General features: G+C 30.3%; 4 protein-coding genes across 6 annotated transcripts in view; 1 reads left to right on the forward strand and 3 right to left on the reverse strand.

Annotated features, from left to right (window-relative positions):
• Positions 1–2,334, reverse strand: part of LOC125063922 — a 46,144-nt gene extending 43,810 nt beyond the window's left edge. For both annotated transcript variants that reach the window (XM_047670623.1, XM_047670622.1), the window contains exons 1-2: positions 2,224–2,334; positions 1,670–1,797 (exon numbers count right to left, since the gene is read on the reverse strand). In XM_047670623.1, the coding sequence (XP_047526579.1) occupies positions 1,670–1,797; positions 2,224–2,311 (216 nt within the window). In that variant the 5' untranslated portion in view covers positions 2,312–2,334. The remainder of the gene's footprint in view (positions 1–1,669; positions 1,798–2,223) is intronic.
• Positions 2,335–2,918: 584 nt separating this feature from the next.
• Positions 2,919–11,092, reverse strand: LOC125064009 (GTP-binding protein Rheb homolog). Its single transcript, XM_047670771.1, has 5 exons — positions 10,941–11,092; positions 10,780–10,851; positions 10,420–10,627; positions 9,940–10,069; positions 2,919–7,090 (listed from the first exon to the last, which is right to left on the reverse strand). Exons 1-5 carry the CDS (start codon positions 10,987–10,989, stop codon positions 7,001–7,003), a joined length of 549 nt encoding a protein of 182 aa, XP_047526727.1. The 5' UTR covers positions 10,990–11,092; the 3' UTR covers positions 2,919–7,000.
• A 1,131-nt stretch (positions 11,093–12,223) lies between these two features.
• On the forward strand, positions 12,224–17,235 carry LOC125063962 (vacuolar protein sorting-associated protein VTA1 homolog). Its single transcript, XM_047670698.1, has 4 exons — positions 12,224–12,580; positions 12,893–13,043; positions 13,919–14,076; positions 15,526–17,235. Exons 1-4 carry the CDS (start codon positions 12,400–12,402, stop codon positions 15,984–15,986), a joined length of 951 nt encoding a protein of 316 aa, XP_047526654.1. The 5' UTR covers positions 12,224–12,399; the 3' UTR covers positions 15,987–17,235.
• On the reverse strand, positions 17,222–22,558 carry LOC125063964 (novel acetylcholine receptor chaperone). Of its 2 annotated transcripts, none has more exons than XM_047670702.1 (4): positions 22,169–22,556; positions 20,139–20,277; positions 18,967–19,111; positions 17,222–18,140 (listed from the first exon to the last, which is right to left on the reverse strand). In XM_047670702.1, the coding sequence occupies exons 1-4, from the start codon at positions 22,280–22,282 to the stop codon at positions 18,065–18,067; spliced, it is 474 nt and encodes a 157-aa protein (XP_047526658.1). In that variant the 5' UTR covers positions 22,283–22,556; the 3' UTR covers positions 17,222–18,064. The 2 variants fall into 2 exon arrangements, with proteins under 2 accessions (XP_047526658.1, XP_047526659.1); XM_047670703.1 differs by lacking the exon at positions 17,222–18,140 and adding an exon at positions 18,852–18,899 and having other exon boundaries at positions 18,940–19,111; positions 22,169–22,558.
• Positions 22,559–22,747: the final 189 nt, after the last annotated feature.

The raw sequence follows: 22,747 nt of genomic DNA on the forward strand, positions 1-22,747 counted from the left end.
TATTGTCCAGTTTTAGTGCAACAGTCTACAAATAATGCTACTAAGATATTTCAATGACTTTTATTACTGAAATACATTTACCACATGGATTTTTAACCCAGTCATGTCAGTAATGAACTGATGTTGATTTTCTTCCACTTCTACAATATAATAAATAACCTGATTATAATAAATAATAAATAACTACTTATGGAACTATTTCATTTATCTATCGTCTGGTCCCAGTGCGAAAGGTATCAGAACCTAAGTTTCATGAAAAGACTAACCCAACAATAATTTTTATGTAATAAAAACAAATGAACATACATGTAGTTATCAAATACTGTTTATATTTTTTTAAATGCTAATTTCCATGATAGTTATTTAATTTGAGTTCCTATTTAATTTCATTTCTCAGCAGAGTGATTATTATTTATTTGAAAAATGTAATTTTATTTATATCTGAATAAAAATATCAAAATTATTTTATACAGGATTATATCAGTACAACTTTTTTCATAGCAAAGTTTGCTTTTCATTACAATATAATTTTATTTAGTTGGGCTTTTTTTATTATTAAAAACAAGATTTTTGTAACAGTTGCAGGTGTATTTACTTAAAAATAAAAACAAATTTGTAGTACTTTCTGTCTGAAAGCGGCAATTTTCTAGAAAGCTTTTTTTTTCACTGCATTTTATAGCCAGGTGGTGTTGGTGAGCATCCAATGTGATCAGTCTAGTTTCTCTTTCACAGAACTCACAAAGCGTAGATAAACTGCTGCTTTAAGTATGTTTGTTTGTGTGTAATTGTGTTAGGAAGTAAAATCCTCTTAATAAGATAAGTTTAATAAGATTTCCTACATATTGCATATTTTTTTATTTTTAATGTCATATTACTTGATGCAATTTAAACATTTTGCCACATCAATATTCTCACAATTTGTTTTACTGCTTAATACACTAATTGCCATTTGTTTGTGTTAAACTAACGCCAACAATTCAATTTAAGATCTCACTGAAAATATAGCAATAAAATATCTTCAACAAGTGATAGTGAAGACACTATAATCATTTATTTAGAACTCATAAAGAAATGAAATCTTAAAATAACATTAAGATAAACTAGCGACCTGACCCAGATTCACTCGGGTACAAGCATCAAAAGAAAAAATCTTGTTATTTTCTGGCTAGGGAAGTTGAAATTCTCAGCTTCTCTCTACAATAGTATGCACGTGTTATACACATAAATTATGAAAGCTGCATTAAATCTATTGCATACTTTAGAAGATCTAAGCACACAGATGGTGGGAAGCAACTTTGTTTTAGACTCTAGCATATAAGCAACATATATTGTGGGCTTCATTATTTAATCCTGACATATTACATGGACTAAGTTATTTATAAATTCATCCCTAAAATATAATTTCATCCCTAAGATGTGTTTTATTGTCTCCCTTTAAAATTAGTTGAATTAGTTTAACTACATAAAGCAATGCTAAAATATTTTAATCATTTTATAGTTGACTGACTGTTGCATGTTCTTACCATAAAAGATTATATACTTATAAGTTATTTATGTAAATTATGTGTCATTTGTATTACAACTTCATATATTACTTTAGTGAAGAAAGTAAAGTACCAAATAAAAAATTAAATTAAATTTTAAGGATGAATGAATGTATTGCACATACCTCGAGCTTTGCACTGTTTTGAAATATTGTTAGAGCCTTGTGAGTCAGCTGTGCAAAGCATGAACTTAGAGTTGCAATCTTCTGACGAGACGTAAATACAACTTCTGGGTCCTCTGTATCTAATTCCGCTGAAAAAAATAAATAGTTGTTTCAAAAAAAATCCTATTAAATATTATAATAAAATCATGTAATCTAATTTATAGGTACTTTTATGGAAAATATAATATGATAGGAACATCCACCATTGGAAAAGCGATGTTCGAAGCATAAAGGAACTTGAAGGGTAAATTGTGAAGAAGAAATAATTTAATAACATTCTGATAAAGAATATGTGACGTTTTTCATTACATCCATTTAAATTGATATTTTCTTCATTAAACTATATTATCATGTGGAATAATATTTTAAGACAATTGCTAGCCAGCAATCCAACAAAACAACGTTATACACAAATAACAAGAGAAACACAGAGTATTGTTAAGTAAATGAACGAATTCTTAAAAAGCATTATGTAAAAATACTAAGATTAATTGATAATTGTGTATGGTACTTACACAAAGAAGCATCTAATTCGACACATGCTTTGTCGTACTCCTTTTCTAAAATATCTAACCATCGAAAACCAACTCCAGTCGTCGCCATCTTCACAATAAACTTGTTGTTGGTTGTTGATAACAATTAAGTGTCAATGTGACGTTTAACGTTCTAAAATAAAATTGTTACGACAAAAGTATTTTATCTTATACTATTTTATCCTTTTTTGCAACTGTAAATTAACAAAAATAAGACCAAGATGCAGAAATTATGGATTTGTCGTTAAAATTAGGAAAAAAAATGTCTTAAGCCGGTTGTAAGTATATTATGTATAACCTAATATGACATTATTTTCATCTATAAATAAATATATGTAACGTACCTAAATTTGTTGTGCTACATCGAAGTGCAGTAAATAATTATAAATCAAATATAAATAAAATGAAAGTAGCGTAGGCTTTTGGCCAAACGCACCAGGGTAGAATAGGTTAATATTTCTTTCAACGCCAATGTAAATAGACGGTGATGATGATTTAACATCAGGTGGTCCATTTGTCCTTCCTACCTTTACCATAAAAAATCTACTTGTAAATGTTTTTATGTTTAACAGACAGGCGGCCTTGCGCATTTATAATATTAGTATAGTACATTAAAGTCTTTTTACATCGATAGTAGGGAGGTACTTAAAAATAAGAAGGATAATTAAAAGTACGAATAATATTGATAGCTCTTTAATTTAACCACGTAATCATTTATGTACAAAACGTCTACAACATACGCCGAGGAATTGTATGAATGCTTTAAAAACCATTCTTTTTAAACATATTTGTCACCAATGTCACCTTAAAAGAAAAGGAGACTTTAGTCCGACAGCGGGACATTACTTATGCTTTGTATACACCTTTCATTTGTAATTATATGTAAAACAATTAATATAAAAGGATTATGTCTATACATCAACACAAAACATGTCTGAACGTACTTATTTTATAAATCCAACACCTCTTTATACGAAAGGACTCCGAAGAAAGTTAATTAATGATTTTTATTACCTTAAAATACATATATTTGATATCAGATTACCTTTGATATATCATGTCCCCTTGTCTTTAATATTTGTAAAGTACAGCATTAAGACAATGTTAATAATTTTATTACACACATAAATACATTTTATATAAAATGTAAAGTACAATATCAAATCAGTTAATTTTAAAAGCGTAAACATACGTCAAACCGAGATTTCGCTGATGATTATCAGCGAGTATACCTATATCACGTAATATATCCATTGATATTTATGTTGACGTATATCGAATAACGGACACATTGATATTCATTACGAACATCGGTTTACGAACCCTGGTCGAACCATCTCTATATCATACCCTGATCAGAATAGCCTTAATTAGGTGCTATCGACCATTCAATATCTTTAATTTTATTCCACTCATTACTTTATTCCCAATTTCATTGATATTCTAATTACATATAATAGTGTTCACACACTATGTTAATTTAAAAAAAAATATGGAATCGATAGCAATACGTACCTCGGCGTATAAAGTAAGCTGTTAATTACACTGCATTCGTACATTTTTTTTACAATTAAAACTATGACTGAACTTATTATTTATACAAATAAAATATTTTAATAAAAGTATCTAACACGTTCATAATAAAGGTGATTTGTATTTATATCAACAGAACCTGGTATTTAAAAAAATATCCGAACTTGTAAGCATAGGAATATTACAACAACAATTAGGTATATTAATTATATTGTGCCATATAAACAACAATGTGGATCGATTGTTGTATCATACTAAAATATAAAAATAAAATTTATGTACATAATTACAAGCTATATTTCTAAGCTAGTGTTACGTCAAACACCATATACAGCAACGAAGAGAAAAAATTCGTATCCATTTAAAGCTAAGCTGTTTGAAATCAGTTACCTATGACATGAGTTTTAATTTACTTATAAAAGGCCTGTAAAATGTTGTAACCAACTATCAACGTACAGCTAGATAAATTGAAAACCTCCAGCTTCTGAAACATTCATCACAGTCACACTAATTCGATTGTAGTCTGAATGATGAATGAGAGAATGGTCAGCAGCGGCTGATGACGCAGTAGGCGACCAATGAGCGTACAGTATTTAATTAGATTGTATAATCTGACAGCTCATAATTTCAGAATCTGACGGTTAGTTAAATAGATATGGTCATATACGTTTTTGGGATTGGACAAAATAATTCCAATAAAAACGGACTACGTAGATAGTACATATATATTTTGAACTAATCGCGGTCGATATCGCGATGTGTGGTGCTAGTTGTAATAAGTTATTTTACAACGTTAGTCTAAAAAAATGTTTTTGTGACTAAATGTGATCAGATCGTTAAGTACTAAATGGAAAATATATTATGTAATTGTCTCATCCAAATAAGATTACTTCGATCCTGATGAACGTACAAAAAAACTTTTATGTTTGTATTTAAAACCCTTACCTTGTTAACCATAGATTGACCGTTACACTGTTGATAGAATAAACGAGAAAAAATATCATGACAACAAGTCTACGGGGGCGACGATGTGTGTTACCCGTTTAAACACATTATTTATAAGGGTAACACAAAAGGAACACATACAAATTTACGCTAAATTAGTCATAAATAAAGTTTCAAATAAGAAAAATCTGAACAATATAGAGAAATATAATAGTCTAAGATGAATTAGTCCTCATCATACATATATTTTAACATACATAAAAAGAAAAAGCCCTCTTTTGTTAATAGTCTGTGCAGTCGTAAAGAAGTTAGTTTTCTGATTTTAAACAAATTATCTATTTACAAATCATAAGATATAGATAGACATATCATTCGAGAGCTATTTGGGGCAAAGGTGAAAATTCTAATATGATTCCAAAAATGTAAAATATAACGAAAAAAAAATAACAAACATTATTAATCATCAAAATAAATGGTCCATAATCCTCAAAGATAAACCTAAACATAATAATTTATACAAAGATATACAACCAAAAAATGTAACTATTACATTTTTTTGGAATTCTGTTTGAAAGAAAGTAAGGTACAATATATTTACTACACGCACAAATAAATGAGGAGTTTGTCCAACATTTCCATAACTCTGATTTTAATAAAAATACACAAAAGACACTTTGATGATGAATAAATCTTGTTCATTTAGCTATAATTTGGAGCTGCTCAAATGTGTTAACTTTAAATTTACTATGTAGTACAAACTGTTAACCGTACACACAACAAGCTACCGCTATTTAAGCTAAAATATATTCTAATTGTTTCTAAATGCTTTTTTTTATTAAAATAGAAAAAATGTAACATCTACAAAATCTTTACAAATAGAAACTAATTACATCTAGAAAATAGTGTAAATCTGTTTAACTACCCGCTAAATATTAAGCAAGACGTGTAAAGGTGCGTTTCCACTGAATATGTGGCATTTCTGTTTTCACTTCTTCAAAAAGTCGTCAAGTATAACGTTGACACAAACTTTGCCAATTTTCGTTTCATGAAGACGCAGCTTTAATAAGTCGAAATTCTACGTGTAAAGCGATATTCAAGCTTTTGAATGAAATTTCCTATCTGACAGTTATAGCGAATCGTTCGTAGTTTATTTGAACACATTATCAGTAATGTTACCACATTAAAACAACAATAATTGCACTCAAGCTAAAATTACATGTGCCCCCGTCGCTCATAAGCACAGGTGCAAATAAAAATAACAAAAAAAAATGTTTACCGTCACAGATTCATAAACATTACAATAGTATTTGTTCGCACACAATTTCAATCAATTCTTTAAAACTTAGTTATCTTACATCTATATTTATTTAATCGATGTCATCTATTTATTAGTGTGGCAACTACGTGGGAATGCTTGCTTTCTCATAGATATCGATATTATATTGGCGATGTTTCATTTCACCTACGTACAAAAATAGTAATGGCTTTTGAACACTATAAAGAATCGATAATATTTAAAATCCTATAAGATTACGCGAGGTAACATGGAAATAACTAAATCCATTGGAATATTGTACGTCACAAAATGGGGAGTCCATTTTGTTTTGGACGTTTGAAATAATTTCAAATGTCGTTAGATTCGTTGAGTCGTAGTTTACATTCCAAGTTAAAACATATAACTTAATGGATTTAATAAGATATATCGTAGTCATTACATTGTTACCCTTCTATAATTTATTATTTCTATGAAAGAGTGTAATTAATTAGTCGAGAAGGGTTTATTAATATATAATTATCGCCAATAGTTTTACAAAAATCTATGTAGAACTTGTATTTTATAAAAATATGCAAATGTTGAATCTTTTGATACAATATATTTTTAAAAATATTAGGAAACTGAAACCTGAATTATAAGATCTTATTGTAATATTGTGCAAATTACTCTTAACAATTTTGCATCAAGTAACCCAACAAATATTAAAGTAAAGTATATATGAGGTAAGAGAACAAAATTTAGTCATTACTATCGTTTAGTTATTACTAAGATGAATTCCAAATATAAAGGAGTGGTCACCTTGTACAGATTGTGACTGCTACACAAATATTACCTGAGACGCAAGGCATGTCAGTACAGACAACCCATTCACGAGGCATTCGCAGCAAACTCTGAAATAGTTGCTTGGTAAAAATCAATTATTGCTATTACATTAGCTGTGCACAAACTATCAATAATTTAATTCACTTTAGCATAAATAAGCACATTGTCCACAAAGTGTTTTCATTAAGAAACAACACATCCATTCTTCTCGGGCATGTGTCCATCTGATCTTTCTATCTCAGACAACATTGCGTGGAACATGTCCGTTACAGACTGAAATGTAAATTAATATAATTATTTATTTATTTTAAATTAAGCACATTAAATAAATCATATACTTAACAAATACATTCATAATTTTTACATACATTTCATAATTTTTTATTGATAGATTAAAGATTTCTCTAGTGGCTGTTTGTGTAACTAGAATATGACCCATTAAAGTACCTACAACCTAATTAAAAGAGTCAACGCAGAAGATTATTTTAGAAACAAAAGAATGCGGAGTGCGACCTTTACATAAACTAGAGGTGCGAATACGTACATATGTGCGAATTCAATGATCGATATTAGTCGATAATTTCAATGATCAATTAATATTATTTTACGAGTAATTTAAATCATATACATATTTTAAGTATAATATTATAAGTTATTACTGTGATATGCCACTTAGTTATCTCATCATTACAAACAGTAAATTTTTAATTAAAAATGAAATTGTATAATAGATATTTTTTTTAAATCCGTAAGACTGTAAGAGAATAACATTTTAGTTTCCAAGGTTAGTGACGTTGGGGTGTAAGGGATGGTAAATATGCTAACAACGCTTTCATGAAGCAAAAAAAAGCAATAAAATTTGTATTACCATGACGCTTACACGTGAGTCACTTACATTCCAACACTGCCAATGCATCCCTCCCCCACTCCGCCCCTCCACCAGAAGTCAAAACTCAATAAGTGTCTGTTTTTTATTGTACCTATATATTTTTTCGACTACTCGACAGACAGTAACCAAAACATTAGTAAAAAGATAGCTAATATTAACTTTTAACACATTTCACCATTTTGTTGCCTTAAATTACATTCGAAATTTATTTTTTCTTAATTTTTCATTAAAGTAATTTGAGCTTAGAAATTCCCAAGAAGGATTATTGCGAATTTTGTTACTCTGTGTCACAAAACTGTGAACTTAATAAACAGAGCGTGTCATGTTTTTTTGTATGGTATAGGGTCAATCGCACAGGAGGTTAATCTGATGGAAAGATGAATACTACTGCCCATTAATATCTGCACCACCGAGGGGCTTTCAGGTGCGTTGCCGGCTTTTAAAATATAACCGGGCGGTTCGGAAAAACCGCTGGCGAAATTTTATTCCATGGAGTGGTTGTGCGAGGCAGATGCCTTAAAAATCACGCTGTTGTGGATTTTCAGACTTAGATGTAAATTGGATGGAATTTGACAATTTGCGAAGTATTAGGGTGAATTTTAGGGTCGACAATAATCCGAATAATTCCTCACAAATAAGATAAAAGACGCAGTGATCCAACAAATCTTTTCAAAGAGATTGATCGTCGACACTCTTACGTTAAATACATTTTAATGGAAGAACTGAGAGGTGGGAACAGGTCCTACTCCAAGTGAGTCCAAATTTGTGCCTTATATTGTTTTACACGTTTAGCCGAGGTAAACTGCTTCGTGTTGCTAAACGCACAAAGCTTTTTAGTTTGGCTTAACATTCTCATTGGTCGTAGAAATAAACGAAGTTCGACGCAAATCGACGCCAAGTACTCCGATACTTTGTAGCAGCCAAGAAAGTACATATTAACAAATCGTAGAATTATGATAAATCGTGACTTTTTAGTGGTTGAATTGGACTAAATTTTGTCGGCCCAAGTCTTCGATTAATAAAGAATCGATTCCTGACATACGTTAATTCCGGTTTTCGTCGACGTGTTCTTGAGAAATGTGTCGTCTGGATAACAGAATGTGGTTGATTTTCAACATTCTGCTATGCTATTTATTATACAAAATAGAAGAAACGGAATAGATATTGCATAGTTGGAGCCTCTCTTTAAGCCCAAAAAGCTGGTGATCCATCTTTTGTATAATTTCAGTACGAATTTTTACTACATATAAACAGCATGTCATAACTAGAAATTTAACATGTTTGAAAAAGAAGCAAGAGGTCTGAAATCTTTAGTGTTCACCTATTGCATGGTGAATCCTATAACTAGACATAAACTTGTCTGTGTGATGTTGTAATTCAATAGTTGCTATACACAAAAATAGTAGCAACTCATCAATGCCTTCATTAAGTCACAAGTAAAATAATGTAGAGATCACTTGAATGTTTCTGGTTAAAGGTCACATACAAATGAAGTGAAACTCTATACAAAGCCTCAAAGAGTCAAAATTAAAGGGTCAATAAATATAAGTTAATATTCTCCACGAGAAATCATAAAAAAGCCTTTTACTGTGACTATAATTTTGGAAGTTTTAAAGTTTATATTATAAACCCTATAAGCTTATATCTCAGCTGATATATATATCTTTAGGTCAGCATAAAAGCTAAAGAACAGCAATCAATGTTCTTATCCACGTTCTGAGAGGATTATCTAACACAAGTTATATTTTAAGGACAATTCTATGGTACTTAATTATTTTCTTTTATAAAAGTTAATAAACATAAAAAAGAACAGTTACAACATTACCTATTGACTTTTAGGTGCATCTGAGTTACAATTGCTAGAAAATGACTTATTTTTAAAGACTACAGGACCTTTTTTTATTAAGATTACGAAGCTATTGTTGTATTGTTTCTTTTTTGGATATTTATAATTATTATTATAAATTTCCATCAAATAACTTGCATTTGTTTTGTAGTTAAATATAAATTATAGTAGTTTTTATTTATACTTTTAGGTGGAAAATTATTCTTGGTTTTGATATATAAGTAACAATAAGCACATTTTGTTTAGAAGACAGGTCAAGCTTTTTTTTTGTTTTAACTAATAAATCTTCACAGATTGCCTAGTCTTTGTTGTATCTTTTTCATAATTTCGATTTAGTAATTTGATATGCTTGCTTACATATATAAATTTTTGAATCAATATATTTACCTCATTTCGTTTAGCACTAGTTTCCACAAAAGCAGCATTCCATTTTTCCGCTAATCTTTTTCCTTCCTCTGTACTAATCTTTCTTTCCAAATGTAAATCTGTTTTGTTGCCAACAAGTACAATAGGTACACTGAAATTCAAATTGTGTATTATTTAAATGGAAATTAAGATATCACAAAACATTTCTTTTCTTTGTCTTCAATTTAAAGCATATATTTAAAAATAATTGCCAGTTTTAAGTTCACTCTAATGATTTCATTTTTAGTTATATTGGTTATATATAATGAATTTCTTGCTTTGTGGTTTATCCCTGTGGCAAGGGGGCAATCTATTTGGACAATGACATACAGTACAATAGCATGTAGTAATATAATCTGGCTGTCAAGTGTTCAAAAGAACTTTTATTTAATATTAATTTATAACTGCAAGCAAATTTACTAAATAATATATTGTGAGCAAAATCCAGCTTCAAATACTTACTGTATTTTTCCTACCATATCCAATAGCTTATCATATATTATTTGTACTATTTGAAAACTTTTGCTTGAGGTTATGGAGTAAACCAAAACATATCCATGAAAATCCATACTATACTGAAGCGGAAAAATGCTGTATTCATCTTGACCTGCTGTATCTACTAATTTCACTTCATATTCTGTTGAATTGAGCCGGATGAACTTGGTAAATGCTGATATAAAAAAAAATACATATATTAATGTAAAAATTTCCTTAACCCTGTTGTGACATTAAATGGTAAAAAAAACGTTAAATATATTTTACACATGCGAATATACAAAAAAATAATAATATTCTCATAACAACTATAAAATAATTACTAACTGTTTTCTATAGTAGGATCATACGAATCGACAAATTGTCCTTCCACAAACTGTATAATCAGAGATGATTTACCTGCAAAACAATTTTTTTATTAAACATAACGTCACAACAATAAATTAGACGCATAAATATATTTCATCAGAAGATCGTTGATACGTTACCAACAGATCTATAACCCATCATTGCAATTTTCCTCTGTTTTGATGGCATTTTATCCAATTAATTCAAGATCACAACACTTCACATATAACACTATAAGAATATTTTATTAACTTCTGTAATCATACAATTTACAATCCACACATCTGTCAAGTTACAAATGTAAAATGTCAATCCGTCTACGCACTACCCCATTCATGGAGTAAAATTTCATAGACAAGCTCATAAGCCCCAAAACAGAACATTTCACATCACTAAATACTAATGTGTAGCTAATGATTCAGAGATGCAGAGTACTCACAATTTAATTTAACAGCTAATAAAAGTAATTAGAAAACTAACGTTTATAATCAAAGCTAAGCTTTGTTAAAGTTATATAAATATAAGCTTTAAAGTTACCTACGTATAATTTACACGATTGTTTTTTTTTCTGGATCGGACAGAAACTCATAATTAAATTTATAAAAATTTTCATACTATAAATTCATATATGATCATATAACTAGCTTCCATCGACTGCCCTGTGGAAGAGGCGGAGTTGTTTGGTAAAATCAGAATGTACCCTCTATTCCGAATCTTTCTAGCTCTTTTTTCGTGATTGAGCAACAATAAATATCCAATAATTCATATTTATAATTTGAAAAGGCTATAAATACATTTATTATATGATCCATAAACATATCATAAAGATCAATTTAAAGCATGCTTGATACTGAAAGAGAACGAAATGACGGTATATTAATGTATTATAATATTTATCTAAGACTCAGTAAATATCCAAGCAACTGATGTTTAAAAAAAACATTTATTTGTTAGAAGTTTACTCCCAAAGCATTTTCTATTAATTCAAGGATCGATTTAGTAGTTTTAGAAATATAGCATAGCTATATACTTGTAAATGTAGATAGCCGTAAGCTGTTTGTTAAATAAAACGTATTAGCGTAACTTAGACAGAAATATTAATTAATTAAAATATTTTTACATAATACAATGCTATCAATCAGGAAAGTAATATTTTGATAAAATACTTTTTTTAAAAATGATTAAAGATAATGTGTATCATAAATACTACTCTCGTTGTTTAAATTTCAATATCGATTATCGAAAAAATATTAAATAAAAGAAAAGTAAAAATAATAAATATCTAAATTACTTAATTCAGCGGTATATCGATATTCGATTTTTATTCAAATTGATATTTATTTTAATGACTTTTTTCGATTTTTATCCGATCATCTCCATTTTTAGCTTATTGAATAAATGAGTCAAACACAAATGTCAAATTTGAAAAATGTAAATTAAATGTCAAAGTATTAAATATGAGGATAAATAACAAACTGATTCATTGATAATATCTATTTCTTTTTTAATTTCAAAGACAGCATAACTTCGTCTTGCGCGTTAAAATATCATCTATTATCATTACTAAATTACAGTGTCCACCTTTATAGATAAGTGAAAATGTCGGTAAATATACCAGATTGCCCACCTAGTCTGAAGTCGATTCAGCATTACTTAAAAACTGCTGCTGAACATGACTCCAGAGATCCTGTTGTGGCCTATTGGTGCAGATTACATGCCCTACAAGTTGGGCTTAAAGTTACAGAAAAAAAGACATCTGAAGAAACAAAAGTTTTAATGGGTAAGTAAAATTCTCTTTAAATTTGCAAAAACAAGTAATTACTTCTATATTTACTATACAATCAGTTCTATATAACAAATAACATTGATATTTGTCATATTGTTCATAATAAGAACAAAATTAAACTATTTATAATTTAATTAGCTCATAACAGTTACATTAGACCTTTGTTATACTTAATTTTATTCGTACCAAGTACCTTTTACTTGTGTAATGTAGCAGTTATACAACATTTATTAGATGTCAATTTAATATTGTTCAAGTTAATTGCACCCGCTTTAGATTATGTAAAGTTTTATAATTGTTTTTTAGCAATAATGGACTGGTTAGAAGAAGCCAAAAAGATTTTCAAAGATAATGAAGCTATTTCCAGTGAAGTAGTAGCTCAAGCACATTTGGAAAACTATGCTCTGAAATTGTTCTTATTTGCTGATAAACAAGATCAGGAACAAAACTATGGAAAGTAAGCTTAAATTATGATCTATTATTACTGTTATATTAAAAAATTATTTAAACACCTATTTACATACAAACATATCAAAGATATCATATAGAATAGAAAATAAAAATATGCATCTGTTCCTAAAATAGACTTACTATACCAATATAAAAACTGGTAAAATAATACTAAAGGCAAAACTTTATTTGCTATGATTCTGATATTTGTATAATGTATCAGGAATTTTGGAAAAATAGCTGGTAACAATAATATGTATATATGTAAAAAATTAACATATTTATTGAATTTTATATGAAACAAGTTTTATAAATTCCATGATAAATTTAATAAAATGTTATTACAATGAAACTTTTTAATTGGAGTGATGTCATTTTCATGACTCAACAGTAAAGAGACATCAGTTCATGCATCCTTTTAAATCATCATCATCATCTTGTCTAAGATAGACAAGATGATGACATAGATGACAAACATAAATTTAGTATTGTAAAATCAAAATATACTTTATTCAAGTAGGCTTTTACAAGCACTTTTGAATCATCATTTAACAAACTATTTAAAGTAAATCTACCACCAGTTCAGAATGTAGATTCTACCGAGAAGAATTGGCAAGAAACTCATTAGTTACTCTTTTTCAACATCTTAAATACAGTCATGTTAGTTAAATACAATTATATATGTATGTTATGTCTCCTGCCTGGAAGTCAACAATCATTAAATCCACGCTCAACATAAATAGTTATTTATCTCGAAATAGTTATCAAATTATCAAAAACCTTTGTAACATATAAGTTGAAGAAAGAGAACAACTTTGACTATGTAGTACAACTTACTTGATTAGTGAATTTTAATGACAGTATTGTATTTAATTTTTTCAGGAACATTGTTAAGGCATTTTATACAGCTGGAATAATCTATGATGTACTTACAACATTCGGAGACTTGACAGATGAGGCAACCCAAAATCGCAAGTATGCTCGATGGAAGGCTGCTTATATTCACAATTGTCTCAAAAATGGAGAGACTCCAGTCCCAGGTAATATTCAATTATTTTCTAATGTAATAAAGCGAAATCCAATCCAATATAATATTGAAATATTTTACTTTAAATGTTTTTGTTATTAAAATCATGGCTTGTTTCATGTATAAATGTATATCATTTATATAGTAATAAATCACAAAACTTATAAATCAATTTTATTTTATTTTAAAGTGGGATATATCACAATATTCCTTAAGAGTTAAATTTTATAATACTAATACAATTAAAAAAACTAAGTAAATATTGTACAAATGTAGTGACTTTTCAAATGGTTTGTTTTAGTCATATAATACCCACATAACCACATTTTAGACAGTTTCAAAATATATTGGTATCCACAGCCTTAGTCCTAATTGTTTCTTTTTCTCATTTAACCTTCATATAACTATACTCTAAATTGCATTTTTATTGTTAGGTTAGTTTAAAGTTATAACTTCATTAGGTAAGTAACCTCAGCAGATGTATTTGGATTGGAGATAACCTATAATGATTTAAAAATATTTATAGACTTGTGACGGGTGCTTTAAATCACCGGAAGACTGGCATTTATGTAGATGGACTTTCAACAATTGCTAACTTTTATAGTTAGGTATTTGTTCACTAAATAAATCTAAAAATAAAGCATTATTTAAATCAATTAAAAAGGATATAGTATAAGGAATTCCAAATTCGTTGTCATTTGGAGTGCAAAGAAAAAACCATTTCAAAATAGTACAGAAAGCTAAACAGAGAGTTTACTTCATAGCTACCCACAACCAAGACTATTATTGAAATTCCGTCCGTTACCAGCCCATAAAAATTATCTTTATTATCTTTTTTATCACAGTATTCTACACAGACTGAGTTACATATTTTTCCTTAATTTTAATTTAATTCAATGAATTGAAAAGCCACAAAACATACCGCCACATCCTGATTGGCAACTAATATAATTAAATAATTAATATTACAACTATATTGTAATAGATATCTCCTTTTCACTCTCACCTCTGAACTCTGAACGCCATATTCGTATATCCAAGTTCCCATAGTACACGGTAGTCTAGATTTAGAAAAATGTTATTCAAATCAACAACTTATATATCAATACATATGAAGGTTTTTTAAGTACTATTTATCTTCTATCAATCATATGTGTTCCTAAAGCCACGTATGATATGATATACAACTGTCAACATATTACACACAAACATAAATCTCAAACAATAATATTATCTTAAAGATTTAAAATTAATATTATTTTTCTCATAATGTATTTCATCTCCATCAACACTACTAATAGTTTATATTATAAAATTCTTAAGCATACAGAAGCAAATACGTGTCTTGACCTTCACGCCTTACAACGGTAGTCATATATTTTCTATTCTTGTCATAACTGCAAACGGAAATTTAAATTTCAGTTCAGAGTTTTATATATTTGCTTGTATAACATTGTTACAGGTCCAATGCAGTCGGAAAATCCAGGCCAAGACGACGAGCAATCTACTAATGACGTCAGCCAGCCTGGCACCACTAACTCTCAGACATTTGGTTTTACCAATATAACACCAGCTACTCCACCGGTACCGACTGTCCCCACGAGTTTCACCAACAGCCTGCCAGACCCCAATGCGGCCATGCAGGCAGCTTCGCAACTGCCGCCGGTCCCGTACACGCCCGATCCCAACCCGGGAGGGTTTGTCCCGTACGACCCCTCACAGCAGCCTCAGCCCGCACCGTCTAATACGTTTTACGGCGATAATTCCACGAGCGTGGCGCAACTTAGTCCCGATCAAATAGCTAAAGCTCAGAAGTATTGCAAGTGGGCGAGCAGTGCTCTCAATTACGATGATATTAAAACGGCCATAATGAATTTAAGAAATGCCCTCGAGTTGCTCCAGACAGGCCGGGATCCAGCTTAAAATGCAGCGTACGTATTTTGTATAATGTTCATGTAATGCTGATTATTGTTACAAAATTCGTTTAAAGTACTATGAAGCAGAAAGTTTATTTAAATTGTAGCTGCACTTGTGTAAGTAACAGATAGTGTTAGACGTGTAACAAAAAGTAACACCATATTCTTTATTACGATTAATTTTTAATTATGGTATCTGACTATTTCAACAAACCACAATTGTTTATTTCATTTAGTACAATTTATATATGGAATTAAAATGGCTTGCTTATAAGAAGCAATTTTTTTTATCTTTAATCCTCTTGTGGTTGGAATAGACTATAGACTCTGAGATGTCACAATTAATTCTTGATTCAATGACCACTTTTAAAAAGTTATAATGCTTTTATATTTTTAGATATGCCTCTAAACAATATTAATGATATTTTTACTCAACTTTTTTATTTAAAGTTTTGCAATAAACTTTGTTGAGCTGTGTGAATGCGAAATAAAAAAATAATGTGTGATATTATTTTACATAAATCTCTGAATTATAAATATTTTAATTCGAAAATATAACTATGAACAAACACTATTGCCTCTATGTAATGTGCTTGGCTGGTAGAGGTTAGTAATTAAAATTTGTCTTATGATTTACCAGCTTTAATTTATTGTCACTTGGCCAATGAATGGTTGATTAACATGCAACTGAACGGTCAATTGACTCACTAAATTGCACCCAAATTGTGCTGATATTTACACACGCTTGGTGCTGGTGACTACAATATAATGTACATGTATTTAGTATATAGATTAACTTAAAGCATGTTTTGTATTATAAATGCTTCGTTTCTAATAGATGCTCCATGTTTTTTTTTTATATTTATTGTATTAAGTTAGTTTGGTACGAAAAGAAAATCTTTCATCATTGAAACATTTATAATATCAAATTATAATAAAAATTAAATAATTTGACTCTCATTACATTACTTAAATATATTGTAATTAAGTTGATCATTATGGATTACAGTAATATTGTTGCTATCTACAAGTATTTAAATCAGGCCGATTTTAGTGTGTCAAGTCTAATTTGTACTCTGTTTTGTATATTAAAAGTATTGTATAGTTATTATTTCAAATGTACGTTATAATCATTGCTGTTTCTTATTATATCCATATAAAATTCTGTTAAAATATTATCATTTATTTTATAGTTTGGTTACAAAGGATTTATGTATTTAGAAGCAAATAAAACAATAAATATATTTTATTACTCATACAATTTATTCATTACCCAACGCACAAAACACGACACTTTATATAAATCAAATGGTTCGATATTTTAAATTAAAATGTTCCGTTTCATTCTCTCCGAAGCATAAACAGTTCGTTAAGGCGTGAGAACCCAGGCTATGATTTGTAGGCGACTTGTTAGTACTCGAATCTACGTACCTCTATGTGTATTTACTTTTATCTAATGTCAATTGCATACTCAACCAATTCGATATACATAACGCTAGACATAATAGTATAAATATTTATGTGCACTTACCAATTTGACTAGAATATTTAATTTAAATACTTAAAGACAGTACTTACACCGCCGCTCTTTCTCTTCTCTTACATTTGAGCAAAACTCATTTTCAATATTCAATATAATGTGAATAATTTAATAACGCTATGTCTACCATAAAGTGGCAGTAATGAGGACCTACATGCTAATTTATGTAGAACTTACGCGTACAAACATTCTACGCACACACTCACACAAAATGAACTTAGTTAATAATACCGCTTAAATTAATATCACTTTTAGGTACGATTTCTATGACGTCTGAAACTTAGCAATAAATTTGTAGAAGTTTTTTTTTGCGCGTGCCGAATACTTTAAATAATGCAAGAGTAATATAAAAGCAAAACTAAACGAGGAGAGTTCCATTTTCAAACTTAAAAAAATCACAGTATGATAAAATTTACACAATTGAAGCTATCTTACGTGTTTATATAAAATAACTTCAAAAACAGCTTATCCAGCTAAAAATTTATTTATTTATAAATGTTCGAGAAACGTGAAAAGAAAACTACCAAACATCGTAATGCATTCCCTTAGTCCTTCTTAAGACCGTTTCCGTTCTGAGTCGCAGCTGCCTTTTCTAATTCCTCCCGTCGACTTGTCTGGTACCTTTAAACAAATGAGAATAATTCAAACGACATTTCTCTTAGAGCGACCGAAAGCGGACGATTCGAAATAGTTCCATTATTATTTACGCGACAAATGGTTCGTCATAGCGAAATTTTTTGGCCTCCTGCCAGATGATACCCGTCCGTGCGATGAAACTAATTTTATTTCGTAACTCATGTTTACATCGCACGGAGATTGGTCAAGGTTCATGTGGTTACTATCTGGTTACTTCGATGACGTAACACGAGAACGTCTGTCTAACGGCCATTTCTATGTTATCGACTTCCCGAACCATCCTATGATGTACACTGTTTACATAAACCAGCAAAATTTACTAGTCGAAATTAATATTACCCTGATCAAAGGAAACATTGACGTGAGAAATCAGTCTTTAGCTAATTCTGCGTACAGTATAATGACGCAAACTGCTACTGATCGTACTGTATTCTGATTTATTTCGCTTTGACATTTTGAAATGTTTATAAATAACATCTAATAGTGTAAAATAAATCAAGTAACTATCAGCGTTACGTTGTATAGTTGGTGAAATAAATACAAATCAATATGATATATTGAACCATTTTGCTACGTTCCCTGCGGGATAGAATAGGGCCACATCAATTCGTTCAAATTCTCAATTCGTAGATCGTAGGAGCCAATTAATACATTTTTCTCATCGATACTCCAGTCTTAGGAAGTCAACCACCTCTTTTCTTCCAATAGCTGGTCTATTGTAAAACCCAAGGGTCCGACCCTAAATCAATTTGGGAACAGAATTAATCGTTGATGATGATATTGAACCAGGAACCAATTTAATGTAGCTCACCAAACCACGAGACGTCCGGAGAGCATGAAGAAGAACACCAGAGCCGGAGCGCACCGGTCGAAGGGGTCGCCGACCATCAAGTGCGAGTATGCGGCCAGGATCATCAGCAGCACCAGGCCCACGTTGGCAGTGTTCTTTACTCTATCTATAAGAAATAAATAATTCATTCAAAATCGAGGAGATATTTTATTTATGAAATATTTGGCAAGCGTTGCAATTTTTGCTTTCGTTTGAATTTTCATTTCACGACTTCATTTGATGATATTAATAAATGATTATCTTAAAACAATTTGTTTCGCTGAATATTTTTAGAAAAGGTAGGAATGTATGATGTCATAGGGTGTCCATGATATATTTTCTAACGCGAAATCTTCCTGGATTTTATTTGCGCTAATCATCTTAATATTTCAATATAAAGTTTTAGCTTATGGTCGTGAAATTCCTCCTATAAAATTATCCTATTTATATTGAGTTTTTTTTTATTATTGCCTATTGTGAGCAACTGAAATAAGGTAGGTAGAAATCATTCGTAAATGTAAATCATAATATATTTGAAAAATCGCAGTTTGTGATAAGTCTGTTTTTAGTTATTTCGAATTGCGATTGTCAAGTTAAGTTAAATGTTTGTTAAGTTTTCAGAACTGAATCAAATTGAAATGCTTGGTCTGTTAGTTTACTATTTTTGTTATAATTATAACTTTAATTTGAAAGGAGACAATAAATGTTCCGTCTGATAGTAAGTGAACATCTTCGCCTATTTACACTAACACAGCATGATATCTTCAGCGCTCCTCACTAGAGTGAGGTGAGAGGTTTTGATCATTATACTTATAATTAGCTAAACTTTACTCTATAAGTATTTATAAATGGCGGTACTCAGACAAACGAGCATTCTGTCTGACGATGTAAGCACATTATGAAATAATAATTTCATCCGAAACCCTCGTTAAGGTCTCGAGAACTACATATCTACATACGTGAGCTAAAAAGTTGATTACCATATTACACTTATATGCAACGGAAAAGCATAGGAAACTACGAATCCTAGAGCATTTTTATTCATGAAAACTGTTCGATAGGAAACATTCTACTTATATTACAACCTTTGATACATACAAAAGTCAACAATTCGTATAAATGGTTAAAGTAATAAGCTATGTATAATCACTTACGACTAGGTATAATAGCGAGCGCCAGTCCAAACAGAATTTCCAGCCCGCCGACACTCCTCCGATACCACTTAGATGGTACTTTGAAATCCAACATTGTCGTTAATGGGAAAACTTTGGCATACCTTACGTATTCTTTTCTCTGCAAAAAAAAATGACGCACTTCTTAATAACATACGAATATTCGTGCCAAGACTTATTACAAAAGGGCCCTGTGGGCAATTAAAAAAACTGCACCTTTTTATACACGAATCTTAAAAAATCGTAATGGTGTAATTTTATGTATTAGCCATAATGCTTAAAATAATAAAGATACAAGAACCAAGCATACCTAGCGCTTTACATTTATAAATATAACATTGTAAAATCAGTTATTTATATTCGATATTTACGAGTATGTCTGACTATTTGTTGCGTGGGTACTTGTTTGTAATTAACAATAATGACATCGACTGTATTGACTGAAACCAAGGGTCGTTTGTCTTCGTGTTGGCATAATAATACGGGTTGTTTTGGCACTTAAGAAAACAGTCAAACAGTAATAGAAATAGATTGGTTATACAAATATATTAGGAAATGACAATCGTTTGCCTAATTTAAGTAACATTTGCGGTAGATGGGATATTTCAAAAAACCGACTGGACCGACTCTAATGACTGCATCGTCCTAACTTGCAACTAAATAAGCTTAGTACATGGTACCTTCGTCTATAACAGCTGGTACTACAAAAAATATGAAAGTCCATGTGCCGCCAACTATGGGAGCTAAAACATTCAGTCCCTTGTTTGGTGTACCTCTAATGACACAGTTTTGTTACCTATATAATAAAATCAACATCTATACTAATGTATACTACTATTAGAAAGAGGACAAAATTGTTTGTTTGTATGTAGGTAACCTTCGGAACTATTGATCCGATTCTCAAAACAAATCACGGGTCGGTAGTTAAGAATAAGTATTATTTAAATTTAAGGTTTCAGACCATGCGACGATACATTCGACACGACTAGAACTGGGTGCCTACTTATAAGACCAGGGCCGGATTTACCGTATAGCTTTTTGGGCTTCAGCCCAGGACCCCGTGGATTCAAGGGGCCCCCAGCTAAGTCAAGTCAAAGCCAAAAATAGGCGAATCCATCATTTTATTAAATTAAACAGATCGTATGGTTTGCAGCCTACGTTCAGGTGTGTTTTAAGTGGGGCCCCTAAGTAGTATTAGACCAAGGCCCCCTAAACTCACGGTCCGGTCCTGTATAAGACGCATTTACAGTGTGCTATTAAGTACTCAAAATATACATACTGTTTGTAATAAGTTTGTATAATTGTACTATAATACAACTTCAACAACCCTGAACCTGAACAGGGAAGAGAAATATTTTAATACCTATAATATAAAGAAAATTCGACGTTCAATGTTCGTACAATATAAGTTATCCTAATTTTATAGCAACAAATATAGGACTTGATACTGTTGTAGACTTTAAGTTTTGATTAAGTTAAAAAAATATATCTACACTTTTAAAACACGAATTATGTGAAAAGAAAACCCGCAGATGTCACTAGTTTACGTCAAGTCGAATATATTATACTATTACCCAGGTGTTTGTTTCCTCAACCGTACCGATTAATCTCTTTCGTGTCTTGTCCATCCTACGTGACATTGGCGAAATAATCTGTGCCCAGACGGCACAACTAAAAGCCATTAAACTAAGAAATGAATGAATTACCTAGGTGTATTATATAAAGAGAAAAACATTTATTTTCTTATCGTTTGATAAAAATAAATAGTTGTTCTCTAGAGTGAAAAAATATCGATGACCTAGGGATGTCTCAGAAAATTTCGAATATCAAAGAATTATAAGCATCGAATCATTTCTTCTGTCGCAACAAGACAGCACCACTGGGCATTAGGCGGCAGGCCAAATACTAAAATAGCTAGCCACATTGCTCCGCAACAAAAATCTTAATGCATCTAGCGACCTTTTTAATTCTGTCTCAGCGTCAGCACGTGTGAAATTAAAATATGTACTCACCAAATCTTTATGCAATTCCTTTGATATGAAAGGCGTCAGTTTGGTTATGCCAACGAAAATAAAAAAAATGCCCAAAAGAATAGATAAACTTTTAAGAACGATAGATGATCCCATTTTATTTTAAAATTCAATCGATATGTAATAAATTCTAAATTTATTCTTCTATAACATTTTTATTAACAATCCTTAGAATAATGGAACGCACAATAGCATTATAGAAGACGTATTTGGTTTAATTAGTAGAAACTCCGATCATACACCTTATTTTTATTATATCTTGCACAAATACATGCTTTGATTTAACGAAAAATGCTAAGCTCTACGAAAAACTCTACAAACGCACGTTTCACCATTCGCGCCGGCGCGAAAAAAATCCATATCAAATATTTTAATGTTGATCTAGATACGAATTATTTGGCATAAAATACCATGACAAAGTGTTGCTATTTTAAAAATATTGTCTTATTGCAATAAAATTTACGAAGTATGAGTAGATTAACGTATAAAAAAGTAAATTATAGCATAAATTTATTCAGAAAATATTATGTTAGTAATTTTATATGTTAAAGCCATAAACGA

Source organism: Vanessa atalanta, chromosome 5, assembly GCF_905147765.1.
Source record: "Vanessa atalanta chromosome 5, ilVanAtal1.2, whole genome shotgun sequence".
Taxonomy (NCBI): Eukaryota; Metazoa; Arthropoda; class Insecta; order Lepidoptera; family Nymphalidae; genus Vanessa; species Vanessa atalanta.